Source organism: Rhipicephalus microplus, chromosome X (assembly GCF_043290135.1).
Source record: "Rhipicephalus microplus isolate Deutch F79 chromosome X, USDA_Rmic, whole genome shotgun sequence".
Lineage (NCBI taxonomy): Eukaryota > Metazoa > Arthropoda > Arachnida > Ixodida > Ixodidae > Rhipicephalus > Rhipicephalus microplus.
Window position 1 is genome coordinate 406,163,903 of NC_134710.1, and position 21,825 is coordinate 406,185,727.

Consider the following 21,825-nt stretch of genomic DNA (forward strand, 5'->3'; position numbering starts at 1 on the left):
AATCAAGGACTGCAGCTTTCCATCCCGATATTCGATGACAACGGAATCGTCGATGGCACTGCTTTCCCCACACATCATCTTGAACTTCAAATCATTGCGGCTCTTGAAATTGCAAAGCAATCCATAGCTGAACTTGAAGTCCTTCACACATATCTGATGCGCGAAAACGTCTGCCTTCTTCTTCAGGATGTCGCCTCACACCAGGATTTTCTTAGCGATTATGGCACTGAGCCACACAACGAGCGCTTCTTCGAGCTTCGGGTAAACATCCTGGCTTACATTCTTCTTTCCAGCCTCGGTTGATTTGGCAGCCACTTCCAAGATCTTCGCCTTGTTTTTGATGAAGTTCGAAACTGTTTTCTTCGAAATTCCAAACTCCCTCCCCACTTCTGCCCGTGACCGACAGCATTAGACCTGTTCAAAGATGGCGACTTTCTTTTCCATCGTGAGCCTGCGAGGGAGCTTTGTGCACTTCGAAGGCGCGGAAGAAGATGAAGGAGCAGTCGGTGCCATCGCTGTAAACGGTGAATCCATCCGACGAAAAGCTCAGCGCGAAACAGCTAGAAACTTGGTGGATGCTGAAGGTCAGGAAACGTGATCACTGAAGATAGCGAACAGCAGCAAACGATCAACCGCAGACACGACCACAGAGCTGGCAAAACAACATGGGAACAAACACAGTGAGGTTTCGAGGTTACGGCAGCCACGGCACAGTGTGGCAGTTGATGGCGGTGCTCCTGGCCATACCTGCAATGCGAGTATGGCTGGTTCGACGATATGAAAACAACAAAAATCGCTGCATTGGTGATGACTTTGGGTCCGCGGTTAACAGTAAAAAGTCCAGGAAATCGGATGCCGAAGGCTATAAGTGTCCAGAATTTCGGACTTTTTAATACATTTTACTCTATGGGGAACTTGGCAGTGCAGCAGATGAGTCCGAGAAATCGGGCATGTCCGGAATTTCGTGCGTCCCAGAAATCGGACTTCGGCTGTACTACAGTCAAACCTCGTTATAACGAAGTTGAAGGGGGAGTCATAATTACTTCGTTATAAACATCAGTTCGTTATAGCCAATATCCATTTCTACCGACAATTAGCCAGCAAGAGAAAATGTACTCGCCAACGAATATTACAGCTGCCCTCCGTGCAGAGAAAAACAGCCATCGGAAGGCAAAAAAACTAGCAAAATAATGAAGAACAATGCACTTTATTTCAGCACACCAGCTGACAGATCAATTCGAAGAAAAATAGTCCTTAAGAGACTTTTCAGACTCTTTTTCACGCGGATGACTGCTTTTTCAGATGCAGCAGTTATTTCGAGTCTGTCCTCGCCGTCATCATAAGCACCTAAGAAGCGGCACATCAGGTCTGTCGCATCCAGCCCTTGCTTGGGCATCGGTACGTTGGGTTCGCTAACATTAGGCTCCGGGGTGTCAACACATTCGTCACTGTCATCATGCACGCCCGTCACCGCGGGCACAGTTTCCGCATCTGACAACTCTTCGGTTGTCACCGCGTCAGCATACGCACAGGCATACATGCAGAAAGTGTTGCAGTTAGGAACAACGCCGGCGTCAAAGAGAGCGTCCCACAACGTCTGGGCCTGGTCGCCCACGGTACGGTGACTGTACCCGTGGCACCCACACATTGCCAAAATCTTCGGCCACTTTTTTTTTTCCTTGATGCTAGATACAAGGGCTTCCAACATTTCTACAAGAAAGGGGAGGCCGGCTGACGTGCACGCTCGCGTGAGTTGCTGCGCGGGCGAGTACAATAGTTCCAGAGGAGAAGGGAGGCGGGGAGACTCGCTCCCACACATGTTTTGGCAAGCGGCTCTCGGGAAGCGCAAGGCGCGAGTTTTGAACTACCACGGTTGTGACCAGACGTAAACCGTTGCGCGCTATAAGATATTGAGAATTGACATATACCAAAATGATCATTAAATGCTCATTGTGGACGAGGAATGGTTTGTTAAATCCACTGTAGGGAAAATTTGGCTTCGTTAAAACGAGGTTTTAAATACATGGGGGTTTCAAGGGGAACTACAATTGCTTTGTTATATCCATTAGTTCATTATATGCCGCTTCATTATAACTAGGTTTTACTGTGTATCAAATGCACTTGGGACACATGGTTTCAATATGTACATAATACAGCACTGCACTTTTACATGCATGAAATGGCAAGAATAGAAGATGGAAGCTTGCAATGAAACAAACTATAGATGCTGTGTAGACGATACAGGTCACGCAAGCTGGCCTCAAAAGACTACTGATAAACAAGTTCTTGTTTGCGACGCAATTTTCATGCTTTGATTAATAAGTTGCCATTTTATAATCCCCGAATCGAAACACAAATGCTCTAAAGTGAGGTATAATTCCTGCTAAAGTCATTACTTATGCTTAATTTTAGTGTAACTTCAAAACTTATGCCCAAAATTTTAAGCCAATGGCACACCACTGCATTACAGCACCATAAGATCATATGCACTCAAACTTCAGCGATGTGCAAGCTCACTTTTTGAACCAGAACGCCATGTGCATTAATGAATTAACAGTATGGCATCTGGGACATCAGCCAAGCCAAGCTCGTCCAGGCATGTGCTTTTTAGAATATTTCAGTCAACCATAGGATACAGCGTAAAAATACGCACAGCAATACACACACCATGGTCAAAAATGTGCTCCCTTTAAAAAAAAATCTCCTCACTATGCTGCTGTTTATAGCCAGAGCCACCTATAGAGCTGCCCATAACAGAGCATGGATGTAGTCCCTCGCACAAAATACACTGTTTTTGATGGTGTTGCGTGTATGCTGCAAGCTTCCTCTCCTACGAAATCAACAATACTCGCAGAATGGACGAAAAATTCGAGAAAACTAGAGTAGCCACTAAAAATGTCATACTGCCACGAATTGTTCAACATTCACACAAGACATGTGCTGTACTCTGAGTTTGTAAAAGCTACCACACTAGTCGCAAGCAAAGCATGCCATGCAATGCCGGCCTCCTCACACCATCATGCTACGCCACGAGACCGGCACGAGACTATGTGTGTGGGAAAGAGACCGATGAAGTTCGTACGAAGTAAATGGAATATTGATTACAATGTCATGACGTGCTGCAACCTTAGACAAGCACTTGCACTTTAAAACCATGTTAAAATATGTTTAACGTTACGTCTACCACTAATACTTGAATGAAGGTACCTACACAGAATCATAAATAAGACAACACAAGCATCACGAGTATAAAATCGAGGTGTCGGGAATCTCTTCAGAATAAAAATACCAAGTGCTCATATTTCCCTAATTCAAACATGTGCATCTGTAAGGTGTTTCATAGCGCGTCATAGCTGCAGGGCTCCTTTTGTTGTTCACACCAAATAAAAATGCCAAAACCAGCATCTCTCGTCATGTTTGTGTTACAAATAAAATAACAAAAACAGGCAAAAATGACAACATTGACCACTACTGAGTAAAAATATCTAAAGATGTAACTTATTACATGCAAGTCTGCTCAGATGCCAAAATACCTATACAGTAAGTGAAACTTGTCCATTCGACTATTTCAGCAAGATGGCAAGTTGGGCCAGTTGGATTACGTTCATAATTGCCCTTCAACAAAAAAGTGTGTTTCAACAAAATTTTCAATTATTCGACTATTTTGAATGCAAGTAGTGGTAGCAGTTACAATTGTAGATGCAAAAACTAACCTCTGTGAAAGGGAGCTTGCCCATAAGCTTTGTGCACAGCATGACCATCTTAGCCACCCAAAAGAACAGAATGTCATGGCCCGTCTCTAGCAATGTTCCCGGGTAGAAAGCCTTCAAGTCAACAGTCTGCACAAAAAGTCACATAAACAATTAACAAGAGCTGTGCCGACTACTACAAATAACACTGTAGAGGGGAAAAAGAGAGAGAGAGGGAAAACTGCATGAATTTCCTTCACCGAACCTGTAAGCACGTGCCAAAGCAAACCACTCAAAGCTCTCACAAACTTGTTCTACCTACTGGGAAACGTGGTTTAACCTTGTCGTGTGTCATATGCTGTTTTGTAATGAAATGCAAAGGGGTTATCTAGCATTCTTCAAGACGAATTTGCTTGCTAGGTCCTTGCTTGGTTACGCAACCACTTCCCTGTTCCTCTCAGATACCTTTACAGATTACATAGGTCAATGCAAGCAAACTGAAAGGAAATCAGAATTAACCATACACAAACTAACAGGAAGAGTGCTCGGCTAACAATGTGCTTTTCCTGTCCCTTTGTCCTCGTATATTTTTCAGGTATCCTCCCTTTCACCTCATTTCCCCTACACTACACTGCCATGTACATACTACCTCAACGGGCTGCTCTTATGTACCCTGACAAAGAAGGCAGCCTTATGAATATGTCAAAACATTCGCTACAGTCAAATACAAGTAAAAAAAAGTCTAATTTCTACTTTGCAAATAGTGGATCAAATTTTGTGCAATAAAATATTTTAACCACAATCTCAGTCACAGTGCTACAACAAACTTCTTGCTCAAATTGGCAACTCAAGTTTTCAACTCCAACATAACAGAAACAGCTGCAAATAACTGTCGTAAGGCAGTGTTGATGTAAACTCCTGACCTCATCAGGCCACCCAAAGATGGAAAAGGGGAACAAGCCAGAGGAGAACCACGTATCCAAGACATCTTCATCTGCACAAAGTGCATAAAAAACACACATATAAACTCATTGTTTCGCTGCAGACACACATTGTAGCAGGCGCTACAAATCGCTGACGGAAAGATGTTCTCGTGTAATCTAAAAAATGCAAATGCCTCCTCAATATTACAAAAAGAAAAGCAAGCACAGAATTTGTAACAAACGGCAAGAATATATGCAAGAACCAATGTAATAACTGAAACCTCATTAAAACAAAGTCGCATCTACCACGAAAATACTTTGTTATATCTAAAAAAATTTTTATAAACATATATTCTTAACACGGTCTCTATTACAAGGCTATTCTTCACTAGCTTTACTGCAAGCAATAATTCCTTATATCTGGGTTCGTTATACCGAGGTTTGAATGTACCAGCATAAACTCAAGTGCAGACATGCCAAGATCAACAAGAAGTCATCTTTACCTTCCTATGTTCACTACTGCTCACGCATAGCATAATGCAAAATCAATAGCTAGCAGTTTCTAACATCCTTGTCTGTCCTCCTTTATTATTTTTTTTTCTTCTCCTAACTAGCAGCTGAGTGCACATATTACAAGGTATCTCCAAATTCTGTAAGGATCAAGGTGTCTTTTCTGAGCCTCGTCCCCCAGCTTGTGTGCTGTGCCAACTACCGAGCCAGTCTGATTGCACAGACACCACAACTGTGTTCATGTTTTTTTTTCCTTTCCTGTGTTGCTCTCCTTTGTTTCATACAAACCTTGTTTCAAGATGATCTTGCTCTTAGGCACTTTAAATCTCTTGGCAGCTTTCTCTGCTGCCTCATCTACAGTGCGCCCACTGACCCAATGGTCATTGTCAGACTCCTAAAAAGAAGTGAAAAAGCAAAAAATTAAACTCCAAGTGCTGAACAATAGAACAGTGATAAGAATACAAAATACAGTGCACTGGGGTGCTAATCCGACAAAAACGGAACGCAACCAGAAAAGACGTTAAAAGAAGTGCCACATAGGTGTTCACTGGTTCTTGATAGCAGTTTGTTATCCAATGGAGAGTAACATTGCCTTTGACTTGGCCAATATGAAACCGAGGTTCAGGTAAGACCAGAAAATTAGAACCTGAAGAAGCTGTACATCGTCATAAAGAGTAATCCTGCTGAAATGAAAATGAAGAGGAATATCGTGAAGAATTACAAACAGGGTAATAAGTGTGTGACACATAGGACAGCCACTTTACCGTGAACATCTGCACATCTTCTATGGAGATATAAATCGAATTACTATAATGTCCCCAAGACGCATTATTGGTTATAATTCTTGATTAATTGTGGACTAAAAACATTACATTAACATTTTTTTCAGTGTAATGAAAAGTGGAAATTAACAACTGAGGGTTAGCATATTATTGTCTAAAGCCGAGATATTACATGAGATGTAATGGTGCTGATCATGAATGTTAGATGATTTGTGTGAAGGTTAATAAGTATCTTTAATTTATTTATAACTTTATAAATTTTTTTCATATGTATTTTAAATATTTCTTTTATTGTTTCCTGTCATGGTCTACATACATGTTTGCCTTTTGGTATTGCCTCTTTTAAAGGCCTGTAATTTTGCTACTTTACAGGTGGCAGGGCCATTAGAGCTGTCAAATGCTGCTTTTTTTCCTTAAACCTAAAAAAAAATTGATACCTCAAATCTGACTCTCGGACTCCTCAGAAAGAAAAAGAAAGAACACCTGCAACGTTGAAAATGAAACACAGTAATGTGCTCTCGTGCATGTGTCCACGGAACAAAGGCAGCTTTCCAGCCTTTTTCACAACCTCAACCTCACGGGCACCTGTCTCCTACCTTCCTTTCACCTCTTCAGGGGTGCAACAGCCAAAAAGACCTTGAAGCAATTTTTGGAGCAGCAAAATGCTACTTTTGGAGTACTAAAATCTAAATTTGGAGCAGGTTAAGGTAAAAAAAAAATTTTATCATGAAAGACCAAATTTGGAGCAGTATACAAAAGAAGCCTTACATTAAAAAAATATAAGTAAAGAACATTAAACCCACCTATATCATGCATAGTAAAAATGAGCACTGCTATTTCGATTAAAAAAAAATATACTGAATTACCCCACTGAGAAAACACTGAAGTCCACATTAGCATTTGCCATGCCTGTCGAATCCTTTTGCAGACTCTGCGAATTCAAATGTAGTTCTGCCAAGCTTGCAACCTTGAAATTCGGGAGATTATTAAAACGGAGGTATGGGGGTGGCGAAAAAAACTGGCGTACAAGTTTTTTTTTTTTTTTTAAGGCATCAGAAGCGTCATTCGCTGCTCCAAATGATAACTTATTTAGACACCAGCAATCACACTAGTACTCACAATTATGCAATGCATACACGCATATGAACAAAATGTGTTGTGTCCCATGACTAGTGCTAACAGTCCCTTCCAAATCATAATACACTTTTTCGCAGGACGCCGGTGTACTGCGGCGAAGGTAGCTTCTGCGTGAGTTAGAACATGGCCAAGCAATTTTTTAACTGCAACACCCCCCCTCGCCGCAACCCCACCACCACTCTGTTTTTGTTTTTGTTTTTTTTTTTTGACGGTGGGGTTAGGTTTAGGGGGAAACTTCTCGGCTCGCTTGCAAAGCGCGTATGACCAGAAAAAGTAACAACGGAGCGTGCCCCTTGGCCCGGCGATGGCATCGAATAGTAATCGCCGGGACGACGAAACTTCATGCCAGAAAAATTGTTTATGTCATTGCTATGGCAACCAACATGGCGACAGGCAACGACAGCATTCGCAGCACGTCGACCTAGTTCGTGCACGGAAAATGCGGCAGACATTCCTAACATGCCATAACCACATTTGCTGACTGGGAAATTCACATTTTCCGCGATGCATTGGTGGCTAAAGCAATGCTATTTTTTTATTGATGTTATGTCGTCCCACTGATAGGTATTCGCTGTGGTCCGCGGCCCGATGGGGTGCGGCGTTGTTACTTCATCTTGTAATTTATCTGGTCGATCGCGTTTTGCAAGTGTCCTCACCTAAGTGTATAACTTAAACCGTGTTTTTGAATTAGGGTCGGCCTCTTGGTTTGATTGATAACACAAAGTGCAGGTGGCTAATGTAGCCTCCATTTCTCGCTAAAATTAGCCCACCTGAGATAATTTTGAGGCTGGTCGGGCATTTTGGCGCCAGCGTGGCGTCATTTCAGCAAATTTCATGGTTTTGGTGCATCAAAGAGAAATTGTATGAAATTGACGCAGCTGTTGTACCCCTGCTTCTTTAAACACAAGTAAACTGCACAGTGGATGTGATCAATCACATTGCGCCCCACGAGCCGAACGCTGTGGGCACGAAGAAAAAAAATGTATACGCGATAATTGCAATGGAAAGCCCCAAAAAGAGCACAGTATTGTTTTCTAAGTCTTTGGCTTTCCCAATAATGCCTATTGAAATATCAATACCTGAAGCTTCTGTTTACTCAAAACATGTAAAAAATGTCAGCAGTGGATTAGGAGAAACTTGAGGCAAGAATTTTCCACCTGTTCATGAAATTCTTCAGAAGTGAAAAATTCCTACATTTCCCAGTTTGTTAGTTGACAGAAGCCCTGATGATTACAAAAGAAAGCAATGACAAAAGAGAAAGACTCACAGCTCCAGGTTCGATGCCTTCACCTTCAACACTGATAAAGTAGGCTGGAATGCGGTGTCCCCACCAAAGCTGCCGTGAAATACACCAGTCCCTTGAAAAGTTGAACAATTTTAAAAATCGAAGCATGCAACTGCTCCTTTCTGGTAAAAAAAAGTGCTAGAGGTTTCTCACTCCAGCTAGAGGCTCAAGTGAGAAAATTTCAAATGTCATGAAGTCTAACTCAACAAGGTCGGTTCATTTGACCTTATGCATACACAGAAACCCGAATGTTCTATCTTACAGGGGCCCTGCAACACTTTTCCAAGTAATGGACTAATGCCTTCAGGCCAAGAGCTTATAGCCACACAAATTGACTGCTTCAAAAATTTTTAGAAACCATCAAGTAAGAATGGAGTTGCAGGGAATAGCTGTACGCTTCAAGTGCTTTCTCCTTTCGTACCAGCGAGCATGCTGAAAGCTGTGCAGGGAAAGGGATGACAAGGGGGTCAGAAGACGTACCCTCCGTCAATGCACCTGAGACTTTGTCCTAATTTCTTCTATTTTATAATTTATAACTTCTGTTAATTAGATGGGTGGTAAGATGAAGTTGATGACACCCACACACAACACTGCTTCCTCCTATAACATGCATCAAATAAAAAAAAGAAGGCAACTGGTCAACGTGCAAGGTAGCCATGTTGCATAACAAGCTTTTGGACAGGTAGTTTATGCCTCATTGAGGTCAGACATTTAAACCATTCACCATCGATTCCACAGCAAATAACAGTCGCAAGGTATTATGCTTCTGGGCATTACTTTTATGTCCCTTATCCTTCTTGAACACTCATCGACACTGCGAATGCAGCACACAAACTTTTTGATGCCACAAAAGGCTGAGGCTCACCGAATATTCTCGAGGAAGTAATTCCAGATTTTGATGTGGTGGTCGGGGATCAGTTTCAAGTTGCCTTCCCTCACATCCTGCACAAAAGAACGTGACAAAGATCAAGTAAGTGCCCCGCAAAAAGCTTCACTAAAGAATTTCAATGTGCAAAGAAAATAAAAAGCAATATAACAAATGCTACGAAACTCAATAAGCTCCTGAAATGTCTTCAATAAACCACTGAAACATGGCAGACTGCCTAGTTTTCTTTATATAAGCAAATCTGGGCTTAAGAGGGGAATTTCTTTGTCAGGAAAAGAAACCAGCCCATTGGATTCCATTAGATCTGGGCTTGTCATTTTTACCAAGTTATACAAACAACTTTTGAGCTGTTTCTATTGTATTTCACCTGTTATTGTATCAATGCCCAACAGGGCCTGTAAGTTTCCGTCTAAATAAACAAATAAACTAATTAATTAATTGATTAACTACCAGAACACTGGTGATTATCAAAGCTCTCTCAGTTGAATCTACATCCCGATATTTTCCATTGGATTAAGGAATTTCTTGCTAGCCGATCACAGTCAGTACATATCAATAATTCCATTTCCGCCCCCCTCCCTGTAACATCTGGCGTTCCACAGGGCAGCGTCTTAGGCCCTCTGCTGTTTCTTATTTATATAAATGACCTCCCTCTACATGTTTCCTCTCAAATCCGAATGTTCGCAGATGATTGTGTCATCTACCGTACAATCACTAACAATGCTGACCACGCTATTCTGCAAGAAGATCTCAACAATATTCAGGATTGGTGCAACGAATGGCTGATGACCCTCAACCCCAACAAATGCAAGGTAGTATGTTTCACTCGCCGTCTCCAGCCATTATACACACCTTACACTATTGCTAACACTTCATTAGAAACAGTGGATACATTCAAGTACCTTGGTGTCACACTCTCACATGACTTAAACTGGTCGCCTCATATAGCATGCATTACCGCCTCGGCCAACCAAACCCTGGGATTTCTAAAACGCCACCTGCGTCATGCACCACGCCACGTAAAACTTCTAGCATATAAGTCACTCGTACTCCCGAAACTAGAATACGCTTCTCCCATATGGTCACCTCATCAAGCATGTCTTATCAATACCCTAGAAGCCATTCAGAATCGCGCAGTAAGGTTTATTCAATCGTCATATTCCTATAACATCAGCATATCATTACTAAAAACACAGTCTGGTTTAAACACGCTATCATACCGGCGCCGCATTGATTCATTAATCCTTTTTCACAAGTTTTTCTACAGCTCGCTTCATCATGCCCCATATATTTTGGCCCCGCCACCGCGCACATCGCTGCGCACAGGGCACCACTTGCAAGTTTCTCGTCCACGCAGCCGCACTACAACATTTTCTGCATCTTTCTTTTGTCGATCATCAGTTGACTGGAACGGCCTGCCCCGCCATATCGTCGAAACCACCTGCTCATCATCATTTTCGGTAAAACTAAAATCTGCTGTTTTTCAATAAATGTATGTAGCCACTATTTTGTAAAAAAATGTGTGTTAACCCCACCCCTTATGTAATACCTCCAGTGCGGGGTCTTTAAGGAAAATAAAGTGAAGTGAAGATTACCTGTACACACACTACGGCTGTACGAATAGAGAATTTTAGAACTGAATTGAATATGAAAGAAATAGCGATGACACCCAATCAAATAGAAATACGAATCAAATGCTATTCAAATAGAATTTGAGTAGTAAACAACCCTTTTCAAGGCAGCTACAGAATGGTAATGCAACCATTTTTTCAAACAACTCGAGAACTCCCCAACGTTTTATTTGAAACAAATATTCCCAAGCTTTACCCAAGGAACATTAATATACCTTTTAATCGACAAAAAAAGATACCACACTTATGTAAACTTAAGCAAGCTTGTATACAACACCAAGTAGACCTTAGAATATCGTTTACCTACAGCTAGAAGTATAGCAGTGACTACAAAAGTGAAGGAGGCACTCGGTCAACAGCTTTTAAAATAAAATGATGCACAAATATTAAACAATATTGATGAGTTAACACCAGCATGATTATCCCAATGAAGATAGTGCATTGACAACTACCGTAATTACTCGAATCTAACGCGCACCTTTTTTCCGGTTAAGCGAGTTCATAAATCGCATGCGCGTTAGAATCGAGTACGAACAAAAAAATTACGGTCAATCTATTGCCATCGGCAAATCCAAAATGGCCGCCCCCTACGTGCGTCGGCATGGCGCGTCCACCGTTTCTGACTATGTGTTTCCCATGTGCGGCACTTCGTACGTGTGCTGAGGAGTTCGTCATCTAGTAGTGCATTAGCATCGACGGCGTGGAAGGGCCGACTCCAAAAACTCGAGTGCACCACGATGCCGCTTTTAAAAGAAAAGTCATCGCGTGTGCAGAAACGGACGGAAATCGGGCCGCATCGCGGTCGTTCGGAGTTCCCAAAATGTGCGTGCGGGACCGGCGGAAACAAAAGCAGAAGATTGTCTACAGCAAAGCTTCACCCAAATGCTTCAGTGGACCACAGCAGGGTCGGTTTCCGCAAATGAAAGAGCTGCTCGGCGAGTATGTGCTTGAGCAGCGAGCGGCACAGCGGCCCGTGACGACAGAACTGCTCCAAATGCGAGCTATGCAATTAGTCTTAGAAAAAGGTCTAATGCGGAGCCAGTTTAAAGCGAGCAGGTGCTGGCTAACTAACTTTATGAAGAGGAAAGGCTTTTCCCTCCGAAGAGGAACATGCATATGTGAAACGTTTTGCGGAGGAGTACGATGAAAAGCTTCAGTTTTCAGAGGTTCGTCCTAAACTTGCGGCGCAACAACGGCTACCTGCTTGGGCAAATCGGGAATGCCGATCAGACGCCTCTTTACTTCGACATGCCTGGCACCACAACCGTCGAGAAGAAGGGGGCGAAGCAAGTTTGCGTGCTGACATCGGTCCACGGTAAAACTACAGTGACGGCAATGCTCTGTTACACGTCAGATGGGCACAAGCTTCGCCCGTACCTTCTATTTAAATGGAAGACGCTGAAAGGAGTCGTTTTTTCGAGTGATGTGATCGTGCGGGCCAGCGAGAAAAATGGGTGCGCGTTGCAATCAATTTCGTACGTTTTTTTTTTCTTTTTTCGCGGTAGAAATCAGGTGCGCGTTACAATAGAGGGCGCGGTAGAATCGAGTAAATACGGTATGTTACTTGGGTGATGCTTAAAGGGGCACACGGGTCTGAAAAGGCTGAAAATAGTGACAAAATAGACTTTCTGAGGCTAACAATCTCGGAATCTGTAACCATTTTTGCACTTATTTGAAAAGTTTCTACCTCCTTGAGTCATTATTTCTGGTGCAAAATCAATTTATAACATCCCTGTGAGATGAATGTGAGCATAAAATCGGGCTTTTTCCGTGCCAAACTAGAGCCGTTACATACTAGCTATCCTGGCCATCTTGGTCTCGCTTGGAAGGGTGGTTCCTCATCTTCAATTTCCCGGCACCGCTGCCTCGCCTTGTTAACTGGTTTTTCAGCAAATACGTGTTATCAAGAAGTACCAGCATGCGATTCTATTGGCTGCTTGGGGCATGCGACAAAATCTATGCATCCGATTGGCCAAGTGGCGTTTCTGGCGTCTGCTTCACTATAGTGATGCACACGGGCAAGCGCCATTTTATCATGGTACTGTAGACTGCGTATTGCAGTGAAGAAGTTACGCCCCACACAAATTTATGAAGCAGGTGTGGCGATGATTCGTCCACCGCGAACTTCAGAAAGTGCCCCGCTATGGCTTAGGACAACGAGGATAACGAACTCGCGGTGGTCAAAAAGTCACCGGTGTAGGCCTAACTCACGTACGAGCAAGTCGGTTGTTGACACTGTCGTTGAAAGCAGCCGTGTTTTGGAGCCTCAACAGCTAGAGGACGGCAAGTATAAACGCAGAAGTGATGCTACGAGAGATGTCAATCTTTGCAGCGACAAAAGGAACGGAAGCGCAGTCTTATCGCTAAACGTTTCGATGCTGTGGTTGTGCCAACCGTCTGATGAAACGACGTTTGTGTGTGAACTGCATGACAGGTCGTCAGAGTGGAGTTTGCCACGTGTCGACAAGCAACAGAAATTCGATCCGTTCACAGTGAATGTGCTCGCCGCCTGCACAATGGAGACGTTCACAACAATGAACATATACATATTGCGCCGCAGTCTCCATTTGAAAATGTGGCAATCTTGCATGAAAAGAGAACTCGCACCTTGCTGCTCTTGCAGCCTCGAAGTTGATGAGCAAGTGTGCGAGTTCGCTCTGCAACATCTATGTGTAACCCAATCTAGACAAGCCAGAACATCGATTTGTCATACGATGGATCGCGGATGACACACGTACATTCGTGGCACATCGGCGTCAGTACCGTCAAGCAGCCTTGTCAGCAGGCAAGCACGCTGCGACTTTTTGCAGCAGGACTTGAAGAAACGACACGCTCATGTGATCAGTCCGATAACATGCACAATGTATATTAACTGACTATAAATAAGTGTGCCATGATATTTTTCTCTTGTTAAGGTTGAATAGAACTTTATCTGTTTTTTCTCACTTTCTCAGAACAGTTTTTGACCACTTTTTTTGTTTGCTTCTTCAGTAAAAGCGAATCTAGGAGAGCTAGAGCTATAATTATCTTTTCACAATGTAGTTTAATGTGCACAGAAAGCAACGCTGGCATTCGATTTTTAATGTGCAGCTCCAATTTTTTTTAAATTTTTATTAAAAATTTCTTCATTTCTGGTTACATGCAGACAGTGAACATTATAATGTTGTGATTCAGGAAGTACTAACTCAATTTTGGATCACCTTGCAGTATTGCCCTCCTTCGGATTTCTATTATCCATACATGTGTTAATGACTATATAGTTTTATGTACATAAATTGTTCTTGTTTAAGCAAGAATTACAATGTAATTTCTAATTATCTGAGAAAATAATTAATCTGCATAAAATATACCTGGATAGTTAAAATAAGCTGAAAAAATTGAACAAGGCTGTGCGGTTTCACCTATATTGGTGAATAAATAATCCATGTTATCTTTAAAACCCACGTTTCCTCTTAAGTAAAAATGCATTTATCTTGTGATCAATATAGTGCCAATAGTCCTGCGAAACCTTGGGCTGTATGCACCTCAGCAATTCAATGATTCAAACAAGAAACATCACCCCTCTCTGTTCCAACCTTACTTTCCTTTGCAGTTTTTCACTGGTGCTTATTACTATAAAAACATTTGAAAATTTTCAGTATTTCCAACAAGCACAATTCGGTTCAACTACACAATCAAATAGCGTGCTATATACTTTGGTATTTAAAATTGCTTAACATTCACACACACCTACACGAAACATATGCAAAAAAAAAAGCCAAGGCTGCGTTGAATGCGCGGCTCTGTCACAGGGAAAGCTAAAAGAGCCGCCTTCCAGACCTTTTTTTTTTTTTAACACTTTTTGGGTAGCTGCTGCAAGCACACTTGCAGGGTACCCATTACGCTCCAAATCATTGTGTAGTAAGCAGGCATTCACTATGCCATTCTTCGTCATTCTTCAGAGAAGGGTAGTATCTGCTGCACACTTGCAAAGAATTTTGTGCAATTTTTTTTTATGCTGTGGCTGACCGCAATGAAGAATAATGCCAGAAGCTTCTGTAATCCCCACAATCCCCCCAATGGGTATGTGCCACATTTAATAGGCGAACAAGATCAAGCTTTTATAATGGTTTGCAGCCATAGGTCAGCGAACTCACTGATGAGTCAACTCACTCGGACTCACTCAAACTCAGATCTGGCTGACCCGCAGGGCGCGGGTTCGAATCCCGGCTGCGGCGGCTGCATTTCCGATGGAGGTGGAAATGTTGTAGGCCCGTGTGCTCAGATTTGGGTGCACGTTGAAGAACCCCGGGTGGTCTAAATTTCCGGAGCCCTCCACTACGGCGTCTCTCATAATCATATAGTGGTTTTGGGACGTTAAACCCCATATATCTATCAACTCAGATCTGAGCAAGTCCGGCTGAGTAATACTTTTGCAAGTCTGAGTCCGAGTGAGTCCTGTTGCAGAAAATATTTTCTTTCTGGTAAAATGAAAAATTTAATAATGAAAATTGTGACGAAATTCGCGATGTGTTTTGGCTGCAAAACATCACGATTTAAAGTTTCAAACAGAGTTTTTGAGGTATTGCAGGCAAGAACGCCACCAGCAGTGCAAGTACACCAATTGCTGGAGCAACTGGAACTTGGAGATTTGCATACATCAAAAATTCCGCCAGGCTGACCTTTATTAATTTCTTTATATTCACAAATAGAATGGGTAAATCATGATGCGCTGACGTTGCAAGAAGCATGCAACATGCTGCCCACGTATCACTGCTGTGTTGCAGTGGAGCACGTCTTGTTTTCCACAGGCACACATCTCAGCTGATCACGAGACAATTTTTATTTACAATTTTCTTTTTTTCACACTGGAAGTAGCGAGGCTGGTGTGCTTCAGCTGCCAGTCTTTAGTATCACTACAATGCATTGCCTAGTGGCTCTTAAGGGCCGCCATTTTAGTGGATTCATGGCAAAATCGGGGTCGGGCATCAATACACTGTACCAAAAGTTTTCGAATTAACCGAAATAGTGCTAACGGCCACTTCAAATTTTCTGTTCAAATTTACATTGCAAAATATGGGACTGTGGAAATACTTCGAATTAAGTGGGATTTCAATATAAACGAGTTCGAAATGCTGAGGTTTTACTGTAGTTTTTTTTTTTTGCCTATGTTTTGCAGTGTCCTTTCAATGCTGCAAAAAAAGTTTAGTACAAGTTAAAATGAGCTGGCAGTTTGGACCATATTTCATAACAAAATTGCTTGAATTAGGATTTAGTTAACATGTTGTATCATATGCTGCGATGGGACATTTCTGGTTTGAAATAGTCTAAGAATCCCATTCGGTATGGGGAAAAATTAGTTCTCAGTGTGTTCGCTTTCCTCTACAGCTGACAAGATGGACATGGAGGGATTGATTCATACAAAGTAGCTATTCCTTGCACATAAAATACTGCACATAGGACAACGAGGATAACAAACTCGCGGTGGTCAAGAAGTCACCGGTGTAGGCCTAACTCACAAACGAGCCCGTCGGTTGTTGACACTGTCGCTGAAAGCAGCCGTGTTTTGGAGCCTCAACAGCTAGAGGACGGCAAGTATAAACGCAGAAGTGATGCTACGAGAGATGTTGCGTACCTTGACAGCCTCGGCAGCCATCTTGGAAAGATTCAGAAACCACTGGGCCTTGGGCAGAGGCTCCACAATGTCTTTTGACCGGCTGAAAATACAACGGCATTTATCATAATGTGTCATACTTTTCATGTTTTGCCGATAATGTTAGTGCTCATGTCAGTCAGAGTCGTCTAGACAATGAAAGATGATGGTGATGTGTAGTATTTTGCGGCGCAAGGGCCATTTGCTAGGCAAAGAGAACCAGGCCATAGGATAAGAAATGTGAACAATGAATGCGTTGAGTGGCTGTATAAGGGCATTAAAATTCCTCGCGCTAAGGCGGGTAAAATACAGAAATAATAAAATCATGACAGTGACGTGAAATGTATAATGAGAATGGGTGGCAAAAAGTTCTGACAATAAAGTAACGGAGGAGGTATTTTACACTAGCACAAGTGCTTTCTGTTTGATCATTCAATGGCAGTTCTAACATGCGGGAGATGTTATCTTATGCACTTTCCAGGCGATAGGGATGAGCCGACTCATTTGATCTCTGCTTCAGCAGCGCTTGCACACTTTTACCCGCTCGCGAAAGTCACGGTGCGTGGGGGGGGGGGGGGAGGGGCATGTTAGCAATTTGGACTTATTACGAAATATGGCGGCGACATCAAAACCGGCCGACAGGGTTCATATAAATGCTATCACAATAATAATGCAGTTTTTTACTGTAAAATAAATGTTTTGGGTTGGCTCTGTCTTCAGTCGCTCTTTTGTTTAATTTGCACATTTATTTTCCAAATTTTCATACCGTACCTGCATATAACGAAATCCTCTTTATAATGAATTTTTTGGAAAATTTCTCAATCTTGTCATATCCAGGTTTAACTGTATTTCTTTGTGTGCAATTCTGGGTGGGTTAGCAAGCACCACTCGTAGCCATTAAACTTGGTGCTACGAGCAAGCATCACAGGCATAATTTAAAGATTGTTGGTTTGTGCCCATCAACAGCAAGTTGTTTTCTCATCCGCATTTATTTTCATTTATGTATGTCAATTATACCACTACAACTAAAAACTACAAGTAATGTTTCCTTTGCTCTCCTTGGTTTCAGTGTCTGTTGCTTTCCTTATGTCATCTATGTCACTTATTTTGGTAATAAAATGCTTGAAATGCTTTCCTCTTTTTCAAGATGTTTTTGAGGCTTAAAAAGGAAAACGTTCATTCAGGATCTTTTTTGGCAGTGGTAATATATTATTTGAAAAAAAAAATGGCGCAGTTTTGCTACAAGAGCAAAGCAGTGAATACGATAGCGCTTAATTGGAATTTTGTACAGTCAAATCTCAATAATTCAAACTCAAAGAGGCCCAAAAATTTGTTTGAAAAAAAAAAAAGAAAGCTATATGAACAGAGGGCTCACCATGCAGTGGCGCATGTGCATTGAGCTTAAAACTTTCGTGACCGCGAGAAATTTGACCGTTCTTGAGTAGTCCGGAAAACCTTATTTTTTTTATGGCACCCGCAGTTACCGATACAAATGTTTATGGTGTCAAATTGCACAGTTAGGAGTTATCTATCAAACATGGTCAGTTTTGAACCACAAATTTATTGGCAATAGTACGAGAAAAATTATCTAATAAAAACATTCTAAACATGAACGCAGAAATTTCATAGAACCATCACTATTGCTCTGAACAAGCTAAGCATAAAAAGAAATAGAAATATACATTTTAAGTGCAAGGAGCACATACACTTATCCTGTAAATATATATATAGGCACTGTAAATACAAAAGTTTTTGTGTACATAAAATAACATTACACGTAGTGTTTTTGATGCCACCATGCCAAACAGCTTCACGAACCTTGGAGCCGCGTTACGTGGCGCCGCGCAGCACTACGTAACACGGCTCCAAGGTTCACTCCCGGCACGAAACTGCACTCCCTGTGCTGCCGCCGGCAAGTAGTTCCGCCTGAAGGAAGTGGACGCCCTGCAGATAAGAGCTCTAACCTTCAGAACACATCGGGTCAACTTACACCGACGTGCGCCAGCCATAACGCGGCCCGAGCACAATGCTAAACTCAGCGGTGGACGACCGCTAATGTTCCGGGACGGTTTGACGAGCTCTCATCGTCCACGCTGAAATCAAAAGCGTCAATGTCGTCTTCAAAGCCTGTGCTGTTGTCGTCATATGAATATTCAGCCCAGATGAATCGCCCGAAATTCACCGTTTCCATGAAGCGGCCACACGTAACATTGACGCCATGATGCAAACTATATGCACGCTCACTCGCGCACATAGAAAGGCGCTTTAAGATCACCACACGGTGAAAAAAAGAGAAACGTAAAAGCAAAACTGATAAAATACTTTTTCTTTAAAGCGTTAGATAGTGCAAGGGATCCAAAAGCGTTCGAAACAGGGCAAATATACAAGTTGTAAACATCGAAAACATACTATCGATGGCGATAGGCGTGGACATGAAAGTGTTAAACACGAGGGGGAAGTTTCAGAAGGCTTACATTTATTCACAAATCACAGGACATCCGTCATTAATTGAAGTAATCAGTGATGCGCGTCTGCATACCTTTGCTTTGCAGCCAGTCAATCAATTTCGCACACAGCTTGCAAAGCATTTCTACTTTGGCTTCAGCATTCTCCTGGCAAGAGAAGTTGCGCACAACAATGTCCAGCGCCAACACTCTCTAAAGACGACAACAGCGACTGCGTCTCCGCTACTACCCTTTGCGCCCCAGCCGCACCATCACCAGCACATGATGAGAAAGGAGGAGCGTCTCCATGCGGAGAGAAGCAGAACGGCATTTGAGAGAGAACCAACACTTCACGGCAGCTTTTTTTGTTTTTTGCTCTTTTCGCGTGCGTCGTTGAAAGGAGAAGGGTCTTTACGTGGCAGGGAGGGAAAAGGGAGAAGCGTGGCACAGGCGCATCGCAGATTGGCATTTGAGACAGAGCAAACATTCCACCGCAGCCTTTTCTTTCCTTTTCCTTTCCTTTTCTTCGCGCGCAGCGTTGATGTATAGGAGGTGCTGCCGCGGGATTGGGCGGGGTGCTGAGAGCATTTGCGGAGCACGGTATGTTTGAATTAACCGTCGCAAGTGCTTGCAAACTACAGACGTTATCTCCCATTGGAATACACACAGCTTTGACGGGACCTCAGCGTGAGTTCAAATTAACCGGAAGTTTGAATTAAGCGTATTCGAATTAATGAGATTTGACTGTAGTGAGCAAAATGAGTCAAGGACAGGTTTTTTTTGTTTTTTTTAAGAGTTTGCAGAGCTTTTACCACACTCAGGGAAGTGTAAATTACTGCTTTTTGTAGTTATTCCACCGTCACTCTAAAGCATCCACATCCCTCTTATTTCTTCTTCCCAAAAAGCACAGTACCTTAGCTGCAAACATTTAAATTTCTGTCTTCTTTCCTTATATAGTACACAGGCTTGAGCTATCCAGATATGCAATTTTACTCAAGTGGCAGTGGTGAATAGGTGGACAAGATTTAACAGCAACAGGAGCCCGAGCTTGTCTCCACAACAAGTGAGCTATACCCTGCCAGCTTTGAAAAAAAGCCAAACAACCAGTGCTCATGCTTTGTTCACTTGTTAACTTCTAGTGGAGTAAAAGCAGTCTTCAATGCTTCGTTGCTAACATGAACACTGTGCAAGTGCACTAATACTCTAACCAAGTGGCTGTGCGCAAACTGCTATTGTACATACATTGGCCCGAGTGAAGCGCACCATAAATGCTCAGTTAAACCTCTCCACTATGAACTTGCAGCAACATCAAAACAAAACAACTTTCACCCAGCACACATGTATAGAGCAACTTAACAAATCAAGCTGTAAACGACTCGTGCAGTGTGTCAGTGAGGAATAAAAAAAACTTTCTTTTTTCGCGAATTAGTCATACGCTCACTTCAAATGAACCTCACAGCTCAATGGTACTTAAATTTGCATGCCTAATTGGTTCGTGTTTGCAAGCTTGCAAAAGCAGTCTGATGGGGCTTGCCGACATATATTTCTGTTTTGTTTTCCATTAGGAAGTGTGCACAAGTGAGTGAAGTGAACACTCGACAAGCCATAAAGTGGCATCCTCGCAACACAGAGAGAAACAGGAACCCTGTATAGTAGGAGTAACTACAAGAATCAGGAGAGTACCGAGAGTACCTGCAAACGGGCACAACCATGGGGTTGTCCTTGGTGCCCCGGTAGAGCCCCTTCTGCTTCAGGGCCTCCAGGACAGCCTTGCGTGCTTCAAATCGTTTCATTCCCTACAAATAGCCAAGCATAGTTACTTCTCCACAAGCTGCAACAACAACACCAGTATATGTAGAGCCTCAATATTGGGATTTCAAACTAAAAAAAATAAAAATATGTGGATTCAGTTCGAGCTCAATGAGTTCTCTTTAGCTCCTGTTCAGAGAATTATAAAACTATAACAGCTTGTGAACCAATTCACAAGAGTGAATAAGTTCAGCATTGCGAACTTGTGAGGTGATGCGTGAGGCATGAACAGACCAAGAAAGAGCTGGTGAGACATGGCTCTGAGAAGCCAAGTGCGGGGTTAACTGCAGTTGCCTAGAGGAAGAACAGATGGCACAAGCATGGCAGCAAAGGAGTGGAAATATGTAGGGTCTGTGTGCGTGCATGCATCACGCTCATGCCTATGTCTGTGGCATCTTCATATATTATCGCAAGCAGAAATCACAATTTCAGCTGAGCACTACCGTATTTACTCAAAAATAGGTCGGGCACGAATATAGGTCGACCCCTACGTGTTCTACGAGAGGAAAAAAAAGTTATCGAATATAGGTCGACCGATGTATTGGTTTAGTTTAGGAAAAGAGAAATTCAAATGTGTGGTCGTTTTGTTCTTGCGCTTTAACTATCGTCATGCCATACCAACTAGCCCAAGCTGCCACCCTTCTATAAAATGTACCATACCATTATTTACATAACTCAGCGCCCTAATCGCTGCCGGGGTTGTCATCTTATGAGATGTGCAAGATGATGTCGTCATCGGATTGTTCACAAGTATCCGCGACTTCCCAAACGACGACGTCCTTGCTGCCACCGCTGCCGATTGCTGGGCCCGGAAAGGCACGACGTCGACATTTGCACGCAAACAGACGGCCCGCTGGTTTTGCCAACCCCTTATCAACGTCTCATTTTCAAAGAACTCGCGCTGCACGGCACGATTGCACGAGTCCTCGGTAAAAAGTGTCAGCACTTGAGGGCACCTGCGTAGCTCTCCCGACGTGACATCGTAGCAACCGTGCTCAACCAAATGGTGGTGGTTGTTAAAAGAAGAAGAAGGCGGGTAATTTCTGCAGCCCAGTAGAGAGCACGGCGCAGCGCCTAAAGCAAATGTGAACCGCCAC

The 21,825-nt window shown here is 42.7% G+C and overlaps 1 protein-coding gene across 1 annotated transcript in view; it reads right to left on the reverse strand.

Annotated features, from left to right (window-relative positions):
* Positions 1-21,825, reverse strand: part of ValRS (Valyl-tRNA synthetase) — a 139,201-nt gene that overhangs the window by 71,283 nt on the left and 46,093 nt on the right. Inside the window, exons 11-17 of the mRNA XM_037413243.2 lie at positions 20,612-20,715; positions 16,458-16,539; positions 9,192-9,268; positions 8,309-8,399; positions 5,411-5,516; positions 4,613-4,683; positions 3,714-3,839 (exon numbers count right to left, since the gene is read on the reverse strand). Coding sequence (XP_037269140.2) covers positions 3,714-3,839; positions 4,613-4,683; positions 5,411-5,516; positions 8,309-8,399; positions 9,192-9,268; positions 16,458-16,539; positions 20,612-20,715 — 657 coding nt within the window. The remainder of the gene's footprint in view (positions 1-3,713; positions 3,840-4,612; positions 4,684-5,410; positions 5,517-8,308; positions 8,400-9,191; positions 9,269-16,457; positions 16,540-20,611; positions 20,716-21,825) is intronic.